Below are 22424 nucleotides of genomic sequence, written 5' to 3'. Positions count from 1 at the left end.
GGACGCAGACGAAGTGGAGGCACGCCAGTAAGACCGCCGACAAAACGGCGCATCCTGAAAAGACCGTCAGAAAGCAGCTTGAGATGGTCTGTAAAACATAATCTATGCAACATTTTAAATGGATAACCACCATTGCTGTGGTATCTGATGTCGTTGTGGCTTGTGCAGCCCTTTGAGACACTCGACCATGCAGCCCATTTTTCTTAAAGTGCCTCCTTATTGTGCATCTTGAAACAGCCACACCACAATTTTTCAGAGAGTCCTGTATTTCAGCTGAAGTTATTTGTGGATTTTTCTTTGCATCTCGAACAATTTTCCTGGCTGTTGTGACTGAAATCTTTGCTGGTCTACCTGAATCCCTCATTTTCCACTTCTTAATCAGCGTTTCAACACTCTCTCTCTAGGTCGTCCGCAGACGAGCCTTCCATCGTTGCTTCCAGTCATCCCGATTCTCCATACATTTGGCCAGTTCCTTGGTACTCTGAGCTCCTGCATCCTTCTTGAGTACATCCACGTATGTTAGTGTGGGACGTCCTCTTGACCGATGCCCATGTGTTGGTTGCCACAGTACCAATTTGCTGGCTGGCAGCTCCTGATGCCTTTGGCAGTGCCCTGCTAGTCTCATTCTCCTTACAGCAATCTTCTCGCTCACCCTTGGTATTCCCCTGTAGAGGACTCTGTTGGTTATGTGCGCACTCTTGTTGATGTTATGCACTGCACGCAGCATCCTGGTGTAGCAACCATCCAGAGACCTCTCCAGGGTTGGCTTCAGGGTCCAGCATTCGCTGCCATAGAGGAGAACAGACTCAACTGTCGCGCAGAAGAAGCTGAGTTTGATTTGGCGGGGGAGGTTGGAGCTCCATACACTGGTCTGCCGTTCAGGGCCCTCCATGCAAGTGCCTTCCTGTTCTGTTTGAACACTGCTGATTGGCATTCTCAATTCCTTGGATATCTTTTTATACCCCTTTCCTATCGTATGCAGTTCAATTACCTTTTCCCGCAGATCCTTTGACAATTATTTTGCCTTCCCGATGACTCAGAATCCAGAAACATCTGTGCAGCATCGGATGAAAGGTGCAATGGTCTGTCAGAAGCCCAGAAACTCACTGACCTTTTATACACACACATTAATTACAAACAAAAAGGTCACAGGTGAGGATTGGAACCTTGATTAGCCATTCAAACCTGTTTGTGTCAACTTTTGTGCATGTTATCAGATCAAAGTCACTGGGGTATGTAAACTTTTGATTAGGGTCATTTGGGTACTTTCTTTTGTCATTTAGATTTAAAAAGAGTAAACACAGTTGTTTGCCAATAAATAGCTTCTCACAACCATTAAGCATGAGTGGAAGAAAGGTTTTTGTGTTATCATTCATACTCTGAAGAATGGCCAAGAAATCATAAATTCTCCCAGGGTATGTAAACTTATAAGCACAACTGTGTGTGTGTGTGTGTGTGTGTGTGTGTGTGTGTGTGTGTGTGTGTGTGTGTGTGTGTGTGTGTGTGTGTGTGTGTGTGTGTGTGTGTGTGTATATATATATATATATATATATATATATATATATATATATATATATATATATATATATATATATATATATATATATATATATATATATATATATATATATATATATATATATATGAAATACTTAAAGGTATACTAGAGGATGTTGTGGATCATGTTGACTATTGGTGATGATAGTCATACGTGAATGAGCTCAGCTCCTGTTCTCCTCCATGTGTAAAGTGAGAAACACAGCTGATGCTCCAGAAGGAAGTAATCCCAAAGATAGCAAATGGTAAAAAAGAGTGCACATTTAACTTTATAAATAACCAGGACCTTCATGATGCATTTCAGGCTAACTAGCTAACTAAGTAGCAGCATTGTTTTAGAGCGGGAATGTAACTTTTTTGTCAAACACAGACCTGGTGTAAAGTGGAGCTAATACATTTTACTACAAGCAGTGATGAATACTTATTTTCTTGAAAAAGTTTCTTATGTCCATTTTGCATCCGTTCACGTTCTTGTTCTGCAGTGCTGTGTGCTAATGTGCTTTGTACACCTGCAGGACCGCAAGCAAGGTCGCAGAGAAAATGCGGACTGGATTTTGAGTGATGTTGGCATTTTCTATATGAACAAGTCCAAGGACCGCAAGAAGGTCGCAAAGAAAATGCGGACTGGATTTTGAGTGATGTGGGCATTTTCTATATGAACAAGTGGAATGGATTGGATACCGACGCACTAAAGCGGCTCTCTACCTTACGCTATAAAGTGAGGGGAAACTGAGTGAATAATAACAGGTTATATGATTATTTATTTAAATTCATATCCGGGTCACTTTATAATGAATATGTTGGCATGTATTTGTAAAAAAATTTTAAAAATAAATCCCCAAATTATTTAGGGGGGCTTAAGAATATTTTAGGGGGGCTTGAGCCCCCCTAAAATAGGCCTAACAACGCCAATGCATGCAACCCTAACTCAAAATGCTGGACATTTGAGGCATTTAAGAAACCCCGCCCGGACACCCCCGCAAAAGAGGACATGTCCGGGGAAAAAGAGGACGTATGGTCAGCCTAGATTGATTGCATGTTATGCAGACCATAAAGAAATGTTTCAAATGTAGAAAAAATCCTAGTAAGACCCCTGTTTTAAATTTATATTATTCCAGCTACAATACATTCAATTTGTTGGCACTTTTTAGTAATTCGTTTTTTTGGGGGGGTATATAAACATAAAAAGTGTGTGTGCATTGGGTTTAGGGTGGGATGGGGGTGCCTCATGTGTTTGGTGAACCAGAATTTGGTGCAACGCTCTTGAACGCTCCAATATCCAATTCATAAACGTTCACCATTGCAAAACCATAATGCTCTCTGTTCATCAAAACTATGCGATTTACTTTAAATATTTCGATAAATGTCGCTCCTCATGAATCATTACCACAGTTATTGAAATGTGTAATTTTGTATCGGTTTGACTTAGTTTTAAACATTTTTACCAAAATATGCATTGCTGTTCTTGAATGCACCCCGGCGGTTTTCGACTCAGTACTCGGTAGTAGAATCTTTAAACGGAAGAAAGACAGTATTTGCTCAACCTGATGTATGTTTGAACTTGTTGAGATTTTTTGAAAGTGTCTTGGTTGTATGTACATTGAGGATATATGTTTGTATGTACATTGTTAAAAAAAAAGGAAACATTTTTTTTAAACGGAAGTCCTCCAAAATCCGACACCTTTAAACGCGTCATGTTTAGCAACAGACGCACACACTGGTGGTGGTAGCGTTCTACAAACTTACTAAATACCTTCCGCAGCGACAATTAAAGGACGTCTCCGCCCAAAGGTTGTACAGTAAGTAGTTTGTTGACTAATAACCAGTTAAGAGAAGGTAAATTCAACCTTCCTTTTAAGCGTATTCCAGCTCGGGTATGCTAAAAATAGTGCTAAAGCTAGCTGGTAGCGTGTGCCTCCTGACAACGTCGTCAAACTAACTTACACATCCTTCTACTACACATATGTCATGTTTGTGAGAAATATATAAGACTATAAAAATGGGAGCCATTACCTCCCTGCTTGGCACTCAGCATCAAGGGTTGGAATTGGGGGTTAAATCACCAAAATGATTCCCGAGCGAGGCCACCGCTGCTGCTCACTGCTCCCCTCACCTCCCAGCGGGGTGAACAAGGGGATGGGTCAAATGCAGAGGGTAATTTCACCACACCTAGTGTGACTACCAGTGGTACTTTAACTTTATATATATATATATACAATTCTATTTTGTTTACTCGATACTTATTGTGGGGCAAGCAAAGGTTAGAGCATCTGCCCTTTGCTCTGGAAAATGAGTTGTCTATTATGCAACAATACAATATGAGTGCAGTGTGCAAGCCTGTAGAAAGAAAGTGAAAATCAACATAAATTGTAAGTTTTGCGATACTATCACATCATACCATGAATTGATTAACGTGGACCCCGACTTAAACAAGTTGAACAACTTATTCGGGTGTTACCATTTTCTGGTCGATTGTACGGAATATGTACATGTTACTATTAACTCCCTGCATGACAGAGAAAATGTAAGACATGTACCATTGGTGCACTCTGCCCTCCTCACACAGTGCCACCATGGCGTCCTACAAGCTGCTGAACCCAGAAAGTGTACAGTTATCCGAGGGGAGGAATCGCCTTGTTGAAGAGGTGGTGAGTTCTATGCCTTCATCTATTATCAAGTGCATGGCATGCCATGATTACTCTTGTTTAAACTAAACACATTCGGGAGCCAAACCGCAGACCTCCCCTAGGCGAGGTAATGAAGTCATTTAAGTCCCGTGTTAGTATTGACAGCGGTTTTTAATTTAGCTTTTTATATTGTTTGACAAAAATTTATTTTAGCTTTAGTCAAAGTTTAATCATCTGAATTGATTTAGTCTACAAAATTACACAACATTTTAGTCATCTAAATGTTGTCGACTAAAATACAGTCGTCAGGGCCAGCAAGGCCTTCCTGTTGGCCTAACATAACCAGAAATCATGATCATAATTAAAGGCCTACTGAAACCCACTACTACCGACCACGCAGTCTGATAGTTTATATATAAATGATGAAATCTTAACATTGCAACACATGCCAATACGGCCGGGTTAGATTAGTAAAGTGCAATTTTAAATTTCCCGCAAAATATTCTGCTGAAAACGTCTCGGTATGATGACGTTTGTGCGTGACGTCACGGATTGTGCGGACATATTGGGACACCATTGTGGCCAGCTATTAAGTCGTCTGTTTTCATCGCAAAATTCCACAGTATTCTGGACATTTGTGTTGGTGAATCTTTTGCAATTTGTTTAATGAACAATGAAGACAGCAAAGAAGAAAGCTGTAGGTGGGATCGGTGTATTAGCGCCTGGCTACAGCAACACAACCAGGAGGACTTTGAGTTGAATAGCAGACGCGCTACCGTGAGTACAGCTTTGGCTTCCAAACATTTGATCACTTGCCCGTCCGTGCGTGCCGCTATGTGCATGTCACGTACGTAACTTTGGGAAAATATATGTGCTGTATGAACTTTACGGAGGTGAACGGTACTTTGGGCTGTGAGATTGAGTGTGTTGTGCGGGTGTTTGAGTTGTATTGGTGGGTTATATGGACGGGGGGGGAGGTGTTTGTTATGTGGATTAATTTGTGGCATATTAAATATAAGCCTGGTTGTGTTGTGGCTAATAGAGTATATATATGTCTTGTGTTTATCTACTGTTTTAGTCATTCCCAGCTGAATATCAGGTCCCACCCGCCTCTCACAGCATCTTCCCTATCTGAATCGCTTCCACTGCCCTCTAATCCTTCACTCTCACTTTCCTCATCCACTAATCTTTCATCCTCGCTCAAATTAATGGGGTAATCGTCGCTTTCTCGGTCCGAATCGCTCTCGTTACTGCTGGCCATGATTGTAAACAATGTGCAGATGTGAGGCGCTCCACAACCTGTGACGTCATGCTACTTCCGGTACAGGCAAGGCTTTTTTATCAGCGAACAAAAGTTGCGAACTTTATCGTCGATGTTCTCTACTAAATCCTTTCAGCAAAAATATGGCAATATCGCGAAATGATCAAGTATGACACATAGAATGGACCTGCTATCCCCGTTTAAATAAGAACATTTCATTTCAGTAGGCCTTTAAAGATAAAAGTAATTTTTAATTTACTTTCCCTAAATATCTAAAAGTATTTATATTATTTTCATGTCATATTATGGTCCTTCCAGCAGAGTTTTTATCAAATCAGAATTCAGCTAGCTTATGTTGCCATGCTGTACGAAATCTGCCCGAAGCCTTCAGAATCAACAGGTAGTTGATACATACAAGAGTTTTTATTTATGATTTATTTTGTTTTTGTTCAATCCTAGATGGGCTGTGACTTAAAGTTTAATTGCTTTGTAGATACACTGAGATTTAAGTCTAAGTTCATTGTGTTTTTCATGGTGTTTTTACAACTGCACCAATCTTTTCCTAAGAATTTTCCACTAACTTGAAGTTTTTTGTCAAGAGAATAATTTGTGACATGTCTATCTGTGTTGGCCGTGCGATGAGGTGGTGAGGGTGTACCCCGCCTTCCGCCTGTATGCAGCTGGGATAGGCTCCAGCACCCAGTGCGACCCCCGAAAGGGACAAGTGGTAGAAAATGGATGGATGGATGGATGTACATTTTCAGAATGTGCTTGTTCTATTTTGGGCCGAAGTAAAACCGTCTGAAGTTGTAGTTGTTGTATTTTTAAGTTATTATGCCATGATTTTACCCGTCTGGCCCATGTGGGAATCATGTTCCTCCATGCGGCTCGAGCTAAAATGAGCTTCTACTCGCTCTGTTCAGTTTAAAATAACTTTTCAGCTACCCAGCCGCTACACTACACTAGCTTAGCCTGCACCGAGTTGAGAAGTCGGCACCGCACGCCATACTTTTTAAAAAGTTTGATGCACAGTGCGTCATTGTGCGTTAGAGGGGAGCCTCCGTAAACACGCAAGGGGCAGGGGTGAGCCAAAGAGGATGCCCTGTACTTCGCCTGTCAGGCACGGAGAAGAGCAAACGTCCGTAAAAAGGCACATCAAAATATACCGGTATGGCGGTATTGTCTCAAATATATACCGCTTTCTAAAGTATAATACCAGTATATCGCACAGTCCGAGTTGTATGGTATATCGGTACTAACAAAGTACAGCTGTACTTATTAATTAAAGAATATACTATACTGCAATTGAAGAATACCGGTACTTTTTAGAAGAGTTGTCCACCCTGGGTCATGGTTTACAAACAGCTAGCATATCCTCCGGACTGGTAAATCTCCAGGGAATATCCGTGGCCACCTGATAACCTCTGCCTGCAGGAGAGGGGGGCAGGGCAAAAAAAAGAAGTGTCAGGTCAACTAGTCTAAAACAAAGTATATTTAAAAACTACAGTTTATAGATGAGTTTTAAGTTGCGACTTAAATGCTTCTACCAAAGTGGCAACTCTAACTTTTGCTGGTAGGGCATTCCAGAGTACTGGAGCCCGAATAAAAAACGCTCTCGAGCCTACAGACTCTTTTCGAGCTTTGGGAATCACCAATAAGCTGGCGTTCTTGGAACGTAGCTCTCTGGACGGAACGTAGTGTAAAATTAAATTAGCAGGATAAGATGGTGCTAAACAGTTTAATATTTTGTACATAAGTAATAAAACCTTGGTCGCATCTTAAGTGAACCGTGAGCCGGTGCAGGTGTGCCAGTATAGCCATAAAAGGATCAAACTTTATTGTCTTTGTCAGAAGTCTACCAGCCACGTTTGAAACCAACTGTAATATTTTAATTGTGGTTATAATAAGACCCGGAAATAATACGTTACAGTAATCGAGATGAGATGTAACGTCACTGATGGGCAAAATAGGACGTATTTTAGCGATATAACAGATGAAAGAAGGCTGTTTTAATAACACTTTTAATGTGCAGTTCAAACTAAAGAGTTGGGTCGAAAATAATACCAATTCATCGAGTCGCTTTTATAATTGTTTTATAGAATTTCAAAGTGGTATCCTTAAACAGGTGCTTGAGTTTAACAGGGCCAATAATCAACCTTTCAGTGTTGCCTAGCGACAGCATATACATTCTGAAGAGCAGGGCCAAGCACCGAACCCTGTGGGATTCTGCACAGTACCTTAACATACTCCAAGGTCATGTTATTATGGGATACACAGTGCATCTTTTCAGTGAGATAGGAGTTAAACCATAAAAAAAGCCAAGTCTGACATACCGATACGTGATTTGACCCATTCTAAGAATGTTATGATCAATGGTATCGAAAGCAGTGCTGAGATCAAGTAGCAGCAACATAGATGATGCATCAGCATCCATTGTTAACAACAAATCCATCCATCCATCCATTTTCAAGTAGCAGCAACATAGATGATGCATCAGCATCCATTGTTAACAACAAATCCATCCATCCATCCATTTTCTACCGCTTGTCCCTTTAGGGGTCGCGAGGGGTGCTGAAGCCTATCATTAGTCACAATTTGTGAGGGCTGTCTCAGTAGAGTGATTTGCCATGAACCCCAACTTATCTCATAAGCAAAATCATTTGATTGGCTGTCCTTCAAAACTAACTCCCCTCTTTCATATGTGCCCTGTTAAAGAGCTGTGATTGGATATATTCCGAACTTGTCCAACCCATCTACAAGACGAAATTAAATATGATTGGATTTCATTTCTGTTCAAAAAAAAAAGTATTGTTTTTATTCGTTGATTAAGATGTTATTTTTTCATAGTAGTCAATGTGCATTTGTTTTGATTAGTTATCGTCTTATTTTCGTCAGGGGACAAATAGGCTGACGATAACTACGATGAAAATTATCGGTCCAAAAAATTAACACCGTTTGAGTCTGATGTTTTCTGTGTGTTTCGAGGAGACAGACAGAGTATCTCTGCTTCCACGACGGCTGCCATGCTCCATCACCACAAGCCTCATAGTGATCGGCTGCCTGCTGCTGCTCTTGTGCGGTGGCTGGCTAGTGGGTACCACGTTCTGGCTCCACAGGCCCTACACCCTGTTGCCGCACAAACCTCCAACACCAGTCAAAGCGCAAGAAACAGTCTCCACAGTCAATGACACTTTGGCCAAGTCCCGTCTCCGTGAGACTTGCAGCCTAATCCCAGAGGTGTGGAGATTTGACTGTTACCCGGAGAGGGGAGTTGTTGTTACCAGAGAGCTATGCGAAGCGAGGAATTGCTGCTTCATCGCTTCGTCCTCTTCTGACGGTATCCCCTGGTGTTTTTATCCACCGGAATTTCCATCCTATGCGCTCAGGTCAATAAATGACACCGACTTGGGGCAGAGCGGTACCCTCGTAAAAGAGGTGAAGACTTACTACCCCGCAGACATTATGACTCTGGAGTTTGAGAGCAGATACGAGTCGGACACACAACTGCGTGTCCGGGTGAGTTCAGTGCTAACACCACACCTCACTTTATGCTACATACTGTATTGTATCTATTTGTACTCAAATAGGCACATACAAATTTCATTTAACTGTAACTACCTTGTTTTCTGGACTATAAGCCTCTACTTTTTTTACCAACTCAGCGGTTTATTGCGGCTAATCTATGGATTTTTTTTTTTGCTAATGGCCATAACTTTTTTTTTTATATACAACATAAATAGTAACACCTACACATGGACTGAAAATGTGTGTTATTGTTTGTGCTATGGCACCATTTTTTGGATGAGTTCGCTCACTGCAGGTGCTTTGGGTTGAAAGTCAACAGTTTTTCCTTCTGTTTTGTGCTTTGAACAGAAGTATAAGTGGCGTAGCGTCTACTAGTCGTCTAGCGTTTCTACTCATATGGTTTCCTCATTCATCACACCAAACAACTAACTTACAATATAACTAAAACATTTCACACTTACTAAAATGTTACATGTTTGATAGAAGTATTTTCATGCATATTTGCATGTGCTATCGTTATGTAAACAAACTACCGTCTTTTAGCATTAGCTAATATGCTAACACATTTACAAGTGTCTGTGTTAGTATTATTAACCTACAATTACATGCTTTATGTATTGTTTCAGTTTCACAAATTCCTCAGTAAATTCACCAAAACGTCATTGTGGAGTTATTGAGTCGGTTTAACTGATTGAAGAACCAGCTTTCGCAGCTAGTGTGTCCATGACAATGACTTCTATTTTGTTTGATCCTCAGTTTTACTGCTGTGTGACAGGTACTGTTTGTAAACAATTGAGGTGTGGAAATGAACATACAAAATAGTTCTGTCTAAATACCTCATTTAAATTATTAGTGCGGTGCGGCTAATATATGAAAAAACAATTTTGTCTTCTATAATTTAGTGGGTGCGGCTTATATACCGGTGTGCTCTATAGTCCGGAAAATATGGTAACTATCTTTACTTTGACTGGTACTAGAGATGTGTCCCAATAGATGTCCTCACCACAGGGGCCACTACATATAGGACATACTGTATGTGGCGTCTGTTTACAGTAGAGTTCATTAAGAAGATAAGTAATATACCACAAATTGTGAGCAGACATGGCATGGTTAAAATGTACTTTGTGTTAAAATGTTAAAGGATGTACACAATAGTCTTGGGCCACTTCTATTTTTATTGAATTTAATTACCTTTTTCACAATGCCCTTTTGACAGTGTAAAATTGTACTGCTATTTGTTGCAGTACACATACAGTTTACAGTAGCAAATTAAGTGATTAATCAGTGTTCTGGTTATCGGCACCTAAATAAGATCACAGACCCTTCAAGTTCACGCTACGAAGTCCCAATCTCAGTTCCCATCATCACCAAAAAGACAGAAAGCCCTGCCTACACCGTGGAGCTCTCAAGGGAGCCGTTTGGCCTCATTGTGAGGAGGAGCGCTACTGGCACTGTGCTGTAAGTGAAAAGTTCAGAATATGACGTTGTCTGTACTTGCTGTGACGTTCACGCTCTGTCCGACTGTCAGCTTAAACACCACAGTGGCTCCTCTCCTCTACGCTGATCAGTTCCTGCAGTTCTCCACCGCTCTGCCCAGTAACTTCATCTACGGGCTGGGAGAGCACCGCTCGTCCTTCCTGCACAACCTCCAGTGGGACACGCTCACGATGTGGGCCAGAGATGTGCCCCCCATGGTGATGTAGTCCTCTTTATGACAGGGATTTGTGCAGCCCTGCTATAGTGTTCTTTCTTAATAATTTAGGAAAAAACTAACCTGTATGGAGTTCACCCCTTTTACCTGGTGATGGAGAATGATGGAAATGCACATGGCTTCTTCCTTCTGAACAGCAATGCAATGGGTCAGTCTGTTTTCTGTTTCAGTCTAAATTGTTGCATAGATAAGGCCACAAAACTGAAAAAACGAAAAGGAATATAGTTTTGTTTCAACAACAGAAAGTTATTTTGGAGGAAATCACAAAACTTTGTGCTCACTATAGTGGAGACAAAAGGCATAAAATACATGACTACATAAATAATACATAATACATAAATAAAATATATATTTTTATATAATGTCTCTGTCTTCTGACATGTTATCAAAATCATCAGAAAAACTCACACAATACGTATGCTAAAAACTGCAGACATCTCGAAAAAACGTAATACAATTTTTTTTTTTACTGAATAAGACATCCAGAATGTACATGAATAAAGAATGTGGGATTTACAACATCAACTATAAACAAGCGCCCATTCACTACTACAGCACCTAATAATAAAACAATAAAATAAGCTAATATGAACGTCGCTCTTCCTTTACTTCCCAGACCACCTCTGCGACATGTTTTTTAGTCAAGCAAAACACAGCACGGAAACGCAAGTGTCAAACACCCAAACGCCTGATATAATATCACTTTTCTGCGGAAATTTGTTTTAGAAAGCTTGCTTCCTTGTGTCTCAGCCACACTTGCGCTGCTTGCTGCTGCCTGCCTGCCCTGTAAACAACCACCTACTCTGCTTCATATTACAACCTCGTCGTCCTGCCGTAATGACTCGTATATGACATACTGCAATTTAAAAATGGCACTGCACATCTTATTGCAAACTACAGCTTTGATGTTAAAGGTTTAAATAATATATTTGGAATCATTCGGCAGGCTGTATTAAAAAGCTTAACCGGCCATATTTTACCCAGGTCTGTCTTAGCTCCACGACGGTCACCATCGATCGCTTTTCCCTCTAAGCTGTGCAGTTGCTCAATCGTGCAGTGCACCAGCATCCTCCGCACACAACCAGTCTATGCGTAGCTTAAAAATAAAATACAACCTGAACTGTATATCAAACACAGAATTTATTTAGTTCCATTTTGCAATGCAACTCTGAGTGACAGCTGGCAACAAGCGGCAACAGATAAAACAATGATGAACACTGTCCAACCAATTATTGTAAGAATTCTCTGCTGATACGTTATAAGGATAACAAGGAGGTGGTAAATCAACAATCTCTTTTATTGACCAAATTTGATTATTGTGCGCCGTAACCATATCAAAACCAACTTTGGCACCACCTGTATTTAATCCTTTTCAGACTCTTTTCAAGGTAAAAAAATACTGCTAATAAAGTTTCTGTCCTCAATTTTCTCAGATGTTATCCTGCAACCCGCTCCGGCAATCACCTGGCGTACAATTGGAGGCATCCTTGACTTTTACATCTTCCTGGGTCCTGATCCCGGATCTGTGGTTGAACAATATCTGGATGTCATAGGTGACTGTGCTCACACTAAATAGAGACTCTCCTCTGAATTTCAAAGTAATCCCTTACGAGGATTCATTTTCAGAGACAAACTGCTTCATTGTGTCTTTTCAATGTCTTTTTTTCATGTCTTAGGTCTTCCAGCAATGCCCATTTACTGGGCTTTGGGCTACCATCTGTGTCGCTGGGGTTTTAATTCGAGTGACTCCACCTGGGATGTAGTCAAGCGCATGAGGAATAATGGGGTCCCTCAGGTAGAGGGGAATCTGCATAGTGTATACATTAAAAGTTTATTTTTGGCTTTTCCAATACTTCTGCCTGTTTTTGCGTGTACTTTGTTAAGGACGTCATGTGGAACGATATTGACTACATGGACAGGTTTATGGACTTCACTTATGACCCGATTAACTTTGCAAAGCTGCCCGACATGGTGAAGGACCTGCACGCTCATGGCCAACGCTATGTCATGATCATTGTGAGTGCAGCAGCCCACGTGTGTTCATGTGTGCTGTTTCTGCTGGAGTGTGATGGTTGGCTTGGTCACCTGCAGGATTCTGGTATCAGCAGTGTTCAGCCTGAAGGATCCTACTTGCCCTACGATGAAGGACTAAAGAGAGGGGTTTTTATTAAAGACGCTGAAGGAAAGACACTGATTGGCAAGGTTGGAGGTCTGATCTGCCGCTTGGGGTTCTTTGCTTTTCTAATGACCTAATTCTGTTCCTTCCAGGTTTGGCCGGGTCTGACTGCATATCCTGATTTCTCTGATACTGCAACCCATGAATGGTGGTACGAAAATCTAAAGAAGTTCCATGAGCAGGTGCCTTTTGACGGATTATGGATTGTAAGTAACCTCTACCAGTAGATATTTTTTTTAAGTAAAGGACCTCCAAAGTTGTTGTATAACACTGGTTATGTTTTAAGTAACATAATTTACCATGTATATGGTAAATAATAGAGATGTAACTGTATCAAAATCTCACGTTACGATATTATCACGGTATTGAGGCCACGATACGATATTTTTGTGGTATACTGTATGTCAAAAAACAAAAAGACTTAAAAATGCCGTAGTGTGTAAAATGAAGTGGCAGGGATGTTTAGGATAAACACAATTACTGTAATTGAACACAAACATAATGCTCAAATGTTCTGATCATACTACAAACTAGGGTTGTACGGTATACCTTTACTAGTAAAGTACAGCGATACTAATCATAATCAGTACTATACCGCCTCTAAAAATTACCGGTTCTCTTTTTTTTTTTTTTTTACGGGCATGAAGGCGTGCCGTCGTCATGTCGTGACATTGCTGGTTTTACGAGCAGAGTAGCATGTTCGGCAGCGCACAATCACTGAGTACTTACAGGCAGACACAGTGTGTGGACAGAAAAGGGAGAACGTACGCATTTTGGCTTAAAAACTAATGATAAAGGTGACGCTATTACACTGAAACGCTGCTCAGCAAGAGCTGCTTTAAGACATGGCTAGCTAGCTAGCGGCTAACGTCCATCCGCAGTTGGCAGTGTTTTAGCTACTTCTAAATCACTAATTCTCGCCTCCATGGCGACAAAGTACATTACAAGTGTTGTTATCACATGCCACCGTTAGATGAAAATAATACTTTAGCCTACCTTTTTTTGTATCTCCTCATAGCCTGAAAAGCTGACTGAGAGTTTGACTTGATGTCTAAATAAGAATGTCCAACTGCAAAAACCCAGCAAAAATGGCACCCAAAACTGTGCACGCTCTCACCAAAATGCATGAACATTAAAGGCCTACTGAAACCCACTACTACCGACCACGCAGTCTGATAGTTTATATATCAATGATGAAATCTTAACATTATAACACATGCCAATACGGCCGGGTTAACTTATAAAGTGACATTTTAAATTTGCCGCTAAACTTCCGGTTCGAAGCGCCTCTGAGGATGACGTATGCGCGTGACGTAGACCGGGGAACACGGGTATGCCTTCCACATTGAAGCCAATACGAAAAAGCTCTGTTTTCATTTCATAATTCCACAGTATTCTGGACATCTGTGTTCGTGAATCTGTTTCAATCATGTTCATTGCACTATGGAGAAGGAAGCTGGGCAAGCAAAGAAGAAAGTTGTCGGTGCAAAATGGACGTATTTTTCGAACGTAGTCAGCCACAACAGTACACAGCCGGCGCTTCTTTGTTTACATTCCCGAAAGATGCAGTCAAGATGGAAGAACTCGGATAACAGAGACTCTAACCAGGAGGACTTTTGACTTCGATACACAGACGCCTGTAGAGAACTGGGACAACACAGACTCTTACCAGGATTACTTTGATTTGGATGACAAAGACGCAGACGTGCTACTGTGAGTATGCAGCTTTGGCTTCTAAACATTTGATCGCTTGACCGTATGTGCGCAACTTTTTTTTGCGTATGTACGTAACTTTTTTAAAATATATAAGCTTTATGAACCTTGGGTTAGGTGAACGGTCTTTTGGGCTGAGTGATTGTGTGTGTTGATCAGGTGTTTGAATTGTATTGGCGTGTTCTATGGAGCTAGGAGCTAGCATAGGAGCTAGGAGCTAGCATAACACGTACCGTACGTGCGCGTCACGTACGTAACTTTTTAAAAATATATAAGCTTTATGAACCTTGGGTTAGGTGAACGGTCTTTTGGGCTGAGTGATTGTGTGTGTTGATCAGGTGTTTGAATTGTATTGGCGTGTTCTATGGAGCTAGGAGCTAGCATAGGAGCTAGGAGCTAGCATAACACGTACCGTACCATACGTGCGCGTCACGTACGTAACTTTTTAAAAATATATAAGCTTTATGAACCTTGGGTTAGGTGAACGGTCTTTTGGGCTGAGTGATTGTGTGTGTTGATCAGGTGTTTGAATTGTATTGGCGTGTTCTATGGAGCTAGGAGCTAGCAGACGAGCTAGGAGCTAGCATAACAAACACGCAGGTGTTATTATGCAGGATTAATTTGTGGCATATTAAATATAAGCCTGGTTGTGTTGTGGCTAATAGAGTATATATATGTCTTGTGTTTATTTACTGTTGTAGTCATTCCCAGCTGAATATCAGGTACCGTGAGTATGCAGCCTTGGCTGCTAAACATTTGATAACTTGACCGTATGTGCGCGTCACGTACGTAACTTTTTAAAAATATATAAGCTTTATGAACCTTGGGTTAGGTGAACGGTCTTTTGGGCTGAGTGATTGTGTGTGTTGATCAGGTGTTTGAATTGTATTGGCGTGTTCTATGGAGCTAGGAGCTAGCATAACAAACACGCAGGTGTTTTTATGCAGGATTAATTTGTGGCATGTTAAATATAAGCCTGGTTGTGTTGTGGCTAATAGAGTATATATATGTCTTGTGTTTATTTACTGTTGTAGTCATTCCCAGCTGAATATCAGGTCACCCCCGGCTCTCATAGCATCTTCCCTATCTGAATAGCTTCAACTCCCCACTAGTCCTTCACTTGCACTTTACTCATCCACAAATCTTTCATCCTCGCTCAAATTAATGGGGAAATTGTCGCTTTCTCGGTCCGAATCTCTCTCACTTCATGCGGCCATCATTGTAAACAATAGGGAACTTTGCGTATATGTTCAACTGACTATGTCACGCTACTTCCGGTAGGGGCAAGCCTTTTTTTTATCAGATACCAAAAGTTGCAATCTTTATCGTCGTTGTTCTATACTAAATCCTTTCAGCAAAAATATGGCAATATCGCGAAATGATCAAGTATGACACATAGAATAGATCTGCTATCCCCGTTTAAATAAAAAAAATTCATTTCAGTAGGCCTTTAAACTGCCAGAGTGAAAAAACTAGTTGACTTTTATGATTAAACTATTAAACCATCCATTACAATCCACAAAGTATGTGAAAATACCGACGACACATCACAAAATGCCAGAAATTTGAATATTCCGCTCCGAATACCTTGACGTCACTAGAGTAACTCTCTGCACTCTGACCATCGTATTAGATCAGTCATACTTTAAATACGCAAGAATTAGAGAGACATGTGCGATCATTCCTGATCCCTGTACAAGACATGAACACGTTTTGATTGTTTTATGCATTCTAAGTCGTAAATAAATAAACACATAAAAAGTAATCCAGACCATCCAAAACCCACCAGCAATACTCTTTATACATATCGTGACCTGAATATTAACCAAATGTTAGCGATGTTGTTATAAGCACTAACGCAGACAAACTATTTTTTAGCGGCGGACTGATATACTCCGCTAAGTAGCCCTCTGCTGTTTTTACTGTGAGCCGGCAGCGATGTCCCACATCGTCATGTCTCGGCTCGTCAAAGTTATTCTAGATTATAAATCATGCCTTTTATCTGGATAATAGGAAGATTTAGCCGTTAATCTAGAAGTTTTTCATCTGTGACATTTCCTTTATAACCGGAAATTGAGACAAACACACACAACCAAAGACAGTGTCTGCAGGGAGACTTTTCCTTGTTAACCTTTCGTGTGGATCATGATTAATTCTTAATACAAACAAGGAAAATATGGACATCCTGCAGTCGTCATCGAAATAAGAGCAGACATTGTACAGTAAGCTATCGTTTTATTATGTTTGTAGTTTGTATTACTTGTTTAGCACTTAGCTACATGAAGCTTAGTGTTTCACTGAAACTGGATTTGTTTAGCAGAGCTTCAAAAACTGGTAGACTATCCTCCTTATATTCAGGATCAACAATATACATTTCTGGATCATAATTTTCCCCAAAGTAATTGTTGTTGGCGCTTACAAACTGCACGGTTAGCATTGTTTTTGGTGGGGAAGGGATCTGCGGCTCCTACCTTTTACGTCACGTGACTGGCTTCCTCGTTATCCATCAAAATAGCTCAGGAATATCTGTGAGATTGATACTAATTTGATTATATTTATTTATTCGCAAACTTTATAAGTCTTTCGGTGTCATAAATCAGATATATTTGATAATAGCTTCAATATAGAGGCAACCTGTTTTTCCACTCTACTGGTACTTTAAGATGTGACACTAATATCCAGACGTTTATAAATCAGAAAAGACAAAATGTACCTTAGGTCCCCTTTAAGTCAATATGTTATCATATGATGGGCAGTAACCAACACTTTGGCATGAAAATATAAAAAAATTGTCAGGCCAAATTACACTGACAAATCAGAACCATGACACGTGATATATGCCAACAGAATGCAAGTAATAAATCACATCACTCTGCATTTGTGTACCTAATGTTGTGTACACATGTTTTGTGTCATTTTTATTTAGGACATGAATGAACCATCAAATTTCGTAGATGGCTCCACTAATGGCTGCCCATCAAACAACCTGGAGAATCCTCCATACACACCAGGTGGGAGACATGGAGCTGAAAGTGCGCCCCAACAAACATAACCCATCAGGTTGTAATATTTTGTATACTTTTAGGTGTGCTGGGAGGTTTGTTGAGAGCTAAAACTATATGCACATCAGCGCAGCAGAAGCAGTCGACGCACTATAACCTCCACAGCCTGTATGGACTCATGGAAGGAAAAGCCTCGGCAAGGTTAGAACTAGAAATTAAACATATTTGTTGCATTCTCTCGCTCTCTGTTCTCTTCTCCAGTGCCCTGATTAGGATCTTAGCCAAGAGACCTTTTGTGATATCTCGCTCCACCTTCCCTAGCCAGGGGATGTACACTGGCCATTGGCTAGGAGACAACATTAGCCAATGGAAGGACTTGTCCTCCTCCATATCAGGTCAAATCACACAGTAAACCAAGACATCTGACATATTCTGTGTTCTATCCCTTTGGCAAGGAAATCAACATTCTATAGTTCCTTTCCCAAGTTGCCCATCATAAAAACGCTTTTCCTCAATGTCTCTCTTCTCCCCTTCAGGTATATTGACGTTTAACCTCCTGGGCATCCCGTTGGTGGGAGCAGACATCTGCGGCTTCAGTGAGGAGCCTCAGGAGGAATTATGCGTCCGCTGGACACAGTTGGGCGCTTTCTATCCCTTCGCCCGCAACCACAATGCCTTTAACATGAAGGTTAGAGCCTTAAAAAATTGTAACCCAGCGTTATTTAAAGTCAAGCCTGAAATGATTTAAACCTCTGGACAATTTTGACTTGAATAGTGTAGTGGATTGTCCGAAGCTTAAGCAGGCAACAAAAGTAGTTTAGTACAACAAATTTATTTACCCATTATCAGAAGTGCAGGTTGAATTAAGTTGGCCGTGCAGACAGACCACATGTTACTCCGGAGCAAACAAGACACACACAAGCCAAAATCACTGTCGAGTTCCGGTCTTCTGCCATTTTTTATATGTCTCTTGTGCGTCATTGTTTTTTATCTAGTGCGTCATGATTGTTTTGTTTTGGTTTTGTCTGTTCCAAAACAACCTTGTATCTCTTAGTCATATTTGGAAATTCTAAACATTCTGTAGACAGGTTGGCATAACTCCATATTCACCTTTTTCCCACAACTGGTCCATTCAATGGCACAAAATAGAAGAGAATTGAACATGAGCGGACATTCTTAAAAGACAAGAAATATAGGTCAAAAGGTCAGAAATTCTACGACATACCCTCCTTCCAGGGTCTTAAGACCCTGGACCAAAACAATTTCTGATGTAGACCACTAAGTTAAATGTCTACCACAGATAGAGGCAAAAACCTCAATGTTTTTATACGAGGCAAAAATTCCGTCTATGACCCTCCTTCAGAGCAATCGCTGTTACCAGCCTGCAGTAAAACCATCTCACAGAACACAATTAGTGGCCTACCCTTTGATTTAGTAAAGGAATAAGAAATACTTTGATCATGAACATCATTGAACATAAATAGATGAATGTGTATAGACTTATGACTGTAAGACATTTGCAAAAATATTTTTCCCGGCATTTGCAATGAATGTAGTTACCAATATTGTTAATTATCAATTGATTTTGAACACACAACTGAATTTCGTATGAGTCCATGTTCGATTAGTGCTCGTATAGATGGCTCGGTGGTGCCTCAGGCTGGTGGCCTGCCGACACCTTGTTGGGCTTTTGGCTGCCTTGGTGAAGAAAGAGATCCACTCAAACAGTCTGTCTCTTCTTGGGGTTTGGTTCAGTCCATTGGGCAGACTGTGCAATGGCATGTCCGTGCTGGCCGAAATTGGGAAAAAGTTGGAGCTGTGGGGGCTTTGGGGAAGGCGGGGGCAGAGTATGGGGCGTTGGGGCTTTGGTCCAGGCCCTCGGCTTGCTTCAGGACCTCCTTCCACAGCTGCTGGAGTCCCGACGGACACATATTGGCTGGCAACCTTAGTCGTTCTCGTCATCGCTGGCAAGGTGTTGTCTCTCCTCTCGGTTCCTTCCAGTCAGGTATCGGGTGTTGGTCCTGGATCGGCTTTGACCGTGCCCCTCTTAGCGAGTGCAAGGGAATCTGGAGTGGCTGCTTTCATCTTCAAATCTGCACAGAGGAACTGGCACACAAATTCTACATTTTGCAAACTTACCATTTTGGTCTCCTGGTCTTTCCGCCTTCCTAGGAAGCTGCTGGTCCTGAGAAGTGCTGATCTTGTGACTGAAGATGATAACCTGTTTTCTTAAAATGGGTGCCGTTGTTTGACCTAATCTTTTTGGGGAAACCATGTCGGGATATTAGATCATTCACAAAACATTTAATTACTGAATTGGCACCCTCCTTTGAGGTTGGGGTTGCTTCCGCCAACCACTGCAATTGTCAATCTAAATCATTACGTTCCTTTATCCTTGTACCGGATTGATCATATCGATTAAATAAAACCTCAACACGCTCAAACCTGACCCAATCCAAACTCACCTCCCCCCTCTGTCCCTCTCACAGGGACAGTGTTAGTCATAGTAATATTAATAGTAGTAGTAGTATTAGTAGTTTCAGAAACATCCAAGAAAAAGAAAAGACAGCTGATAGTCAAGCGCAGCAAGAACAGAGGCGGAGGACAGGTCATGTTTGAGGTCACTGTTCGCTTTTGCAATAGTACTTTGATATTTTACAACACCTAGTGAATTATTGTGGCCTCAATAACTCACTAAATAGTTGTATTTAATTTAGTCTATCTATGATGGGACAATGCACAGAAACATTAAGTTCAGAAACAGATATGTTCTGTACCAGATTATATCTAAATAGCTACTTTCCATCTGCAGTCCCTGGCTACCTAAATTAAAGGGATCCAAAAATCAAGCAATAAAATTATGACACTAATTAATCATAATAAATATATACATTCATAATAATCAATAATTAATCAAAACATAATCCTACTGTAGCATGTAATCAAATTAAGAAAAGTCATAAAATGCCCCTTCATGGACACATTCTTAATATACAATACAACCACACCTTATTTAAATCATCACACAAAGACAATACATGCTCTTGTTCACATCTGTCATCATTCGTAACAACAACCAAGCTTTTAACAGCCATACCTCATAATTTACAACAAAAATGCTCTCATAGATAAATATAATACTCATTAAATTGATGTGTTAACATAATGCCCCTCTTAGTGACCGTCTGAGCAGCCTTGATTGCTCCAAAGCCACGTTTTAATTTCAAATTTTCTATTCCTTTTGTTATAACGGGGAGAAGGCTAATTGGTCTGTACATGTTCTGGTCTTCTTTATTTCCTGCTTTATGGATTTGATTATAGTAGCAGTTTCTCAACGTGGTAGAGAAAGTGTTTTCCGTTATTGATTTATTTATCAATTGTTGTTATACGAGCAATAATACAATCCTTATATGTTTTTAGGAAGATAGTGTCCAACCCATATATATATCTCTAGATCGTGAGTCTGATAATGCAGTGAAGATTTTGTTTAACTTTGTTTCATTTGTTAATTCTAAAATTAGTCCATCCTGAATAAATGACAATTATTTGCACTGATTTTGAGGGACTTTTTATTCAGGGTTTGTACAGACTGAATGAAATGTTCATTAAAATTATTACTTATGTCCAGGCTGTCTGCGATAGTAGCGCCATTGATATTTAATGTTATAGTGTTGTTTCTTGTTTGCTCTCTTTCCGTAAGTTTGTATCTGGTTTTCTAATGTTCCCTTTTGCAGCTTTGATTAATTCTAAGTGAAAGTCAGCCTTAGACTTCCGCATAAACATTGTAACTTTGTTCCTCCAAACTTTTAAAATCATACGATCTGTATTTAGACCTGTTTTAATTGCTCTTATGAGAGCTGAGTCCTCCTGTCTTTATTAGAATCCAAATTGTTTTATTAATCCAAGGTATTTTTATTTTAGCACTCTTCTTTCTGGTTTTGTATTAGTGTATTTACAGATGATCTCTTTGATTTTTGTCATCCAATTGTAATTCTAGTAGGGCTGCTTATCATTTGTATCATGTAGATGCCGTTTATAATATCCTTAAGTTTCTTTCTACGTGTTTTATTTAACCAGTCCAGATTAACGTCCCCCATGACGTTACTTCTTTCATACTATGCTGTTTGAGGATGTCTGAAAATGAATCAAGAAAAATGTCTTTAGCTGTGGTCGGTCGGTATACTACAATTACCTTGAAATACATTTCTGAGGAAAATTAAATTAAATTAAATTTTAACATACTCAAATTGATCTACTTTTAATGTTTTTTCTTTCATAAATCATAATTCCTCCCCCCTTTGTCACTCGATCTGTCTTTTCTGTAATCTTGTCCCCCGGGACATTAATTAGAACGAAAATTGTTGTGGGTTTTAACCATGTGTCTGATAGACAAGGTAATCCGGATTAGAGTCTGACAGTAACTGCTGTATTTGTTCAGTATGTTTCCTGTGGTAGAAAGTTTAATAATGCGGACACGTTTGTTACTGAATACTTTCTACAGACTTCTGTCTCTCTGCGACTTTGTGTGTGTAGTAAGCAACTATAAATATTTGATATGCTTAAATTTGTTATTTTAGCTCAGCTGTTGTGTAGCTGCTAGCTCCTTGTAGCCTACAGCAGGAATGTCCAAATTGCAACCAATAGCTATGTTTTTAACAGACAACCGAAATAATTAAAAATGTGGTATTAGCGTATCGGTTCAATCAGCGGCAGCTACACCCTGTTTTATCATTTTATCGGACCAAGTCCGTCTGTATGGTTTTACGTTTTGTTGAGGTTTTTTTTTTTTCCTCCAGAATTTGGAACTCAAAACATGTACACCCATCGTTTTCATATCCTCTCGGTTAGTTCA

At 40.2% G+C, this 22424-nt stretch overlaps 2 protein-coding genes across 3 annotated transcripts in view; both read left to right on the top strand.

Annotated features, from left to right (window-relative positions):
* Window positions 1–2192, top strand: part of LOC133639914 (oocyte zinc finger protein XlCOF28-like) — a 23427-nt gene extending 21235 nt beyond the window's left edge. The window contains exon 8 of the mRNA XM_062033602.1: window positions 2073–2192. Within this exon, the coding sequence (XP_061889586.1) occupies window positions 2073–2192 (120 nt within the window). The remainder of the gene's footprint in view (window positions 1–2072) is intronic.
* Window positions 2193–3112: 920 nt separating this feature from the next.
* gaa2 (alpha glucosidase 2) overlaps window positions 3113–22424 on the top strand; it is a 34595-nt gene continuing 15283 nt past the window's right edge. The window contains exons 1-15 of one of the 2 annotated variants that reach the window (XM_062032888.1): window positions 3113–3356; window positions 4124–4202; window positions 8431–8961; window positions 10283–10428; window positions 10499–10664; window positions 10733–10829; window positions 12115–12234; window positions 12358–12476; window positions 12566–12697; window positions 12773–12883; window positions 12950–13063; window positions 17497–17581; window positions 17656–17773; window positions 17834–17967; window positions 18109–18260. In XM_062032888.1, the coding sequence (XP_061888872.1) occupies window positions 4131–4202; window positions 8431–8961; window positions 10283–10428; window positions 10499–10664; window positions 10733–10829; window positions 12115–12234; window positions 12358–12476; window positions 12566–12697; window positions 12773–12883; window positions 12950–13063; window positions 17497–17581; window positions 17656–17773; window positions 17834–17967; window positions 18109–18260 (2097 nt within the window). In that variant the 5' untranslated portion in view covers window positions 3113–3356; window positions 4124–4130. Of the gene's footprint in view, window positions 3357–4123; window positions 4206–8430; window positions 8962–10282; window positions 10429–10498; window positions 10665–10732; window positions 10830–12114; window positions 12235–12357; window positions 12477–12565; window positions 12698–12772; window positions 12884–12949; window positions 13064–17496; window positions 17582–17655; window positions 17774–17833; window positions 17968–18108; window positions 18261–22424 lie in introns of both variants that reach the window. The other variant, XM_062032887.1, reaches the window with a different exon arrangement.

This window comes from Entelurus aequoreus, linkage group LG22, assembly GCF_033978785.1.
Source record: "Entelurus aequoreus isolate RoL-2023_Sb linkage group LG22, RoL_Eaeq_v1.1, whole genome shotgun sequence".
Taxonomy (NCBI): Eukaryota; Metazoa; Chordata; class Actinopteri; order Syngnathiformes; family Syngnathidae; genus Entelurus; species Entelurus aequoreus.
Note: the sequence above shows the minus strand (reverse complement) of the source record. Positions and strands in the feature narration are given on the sequence as shown.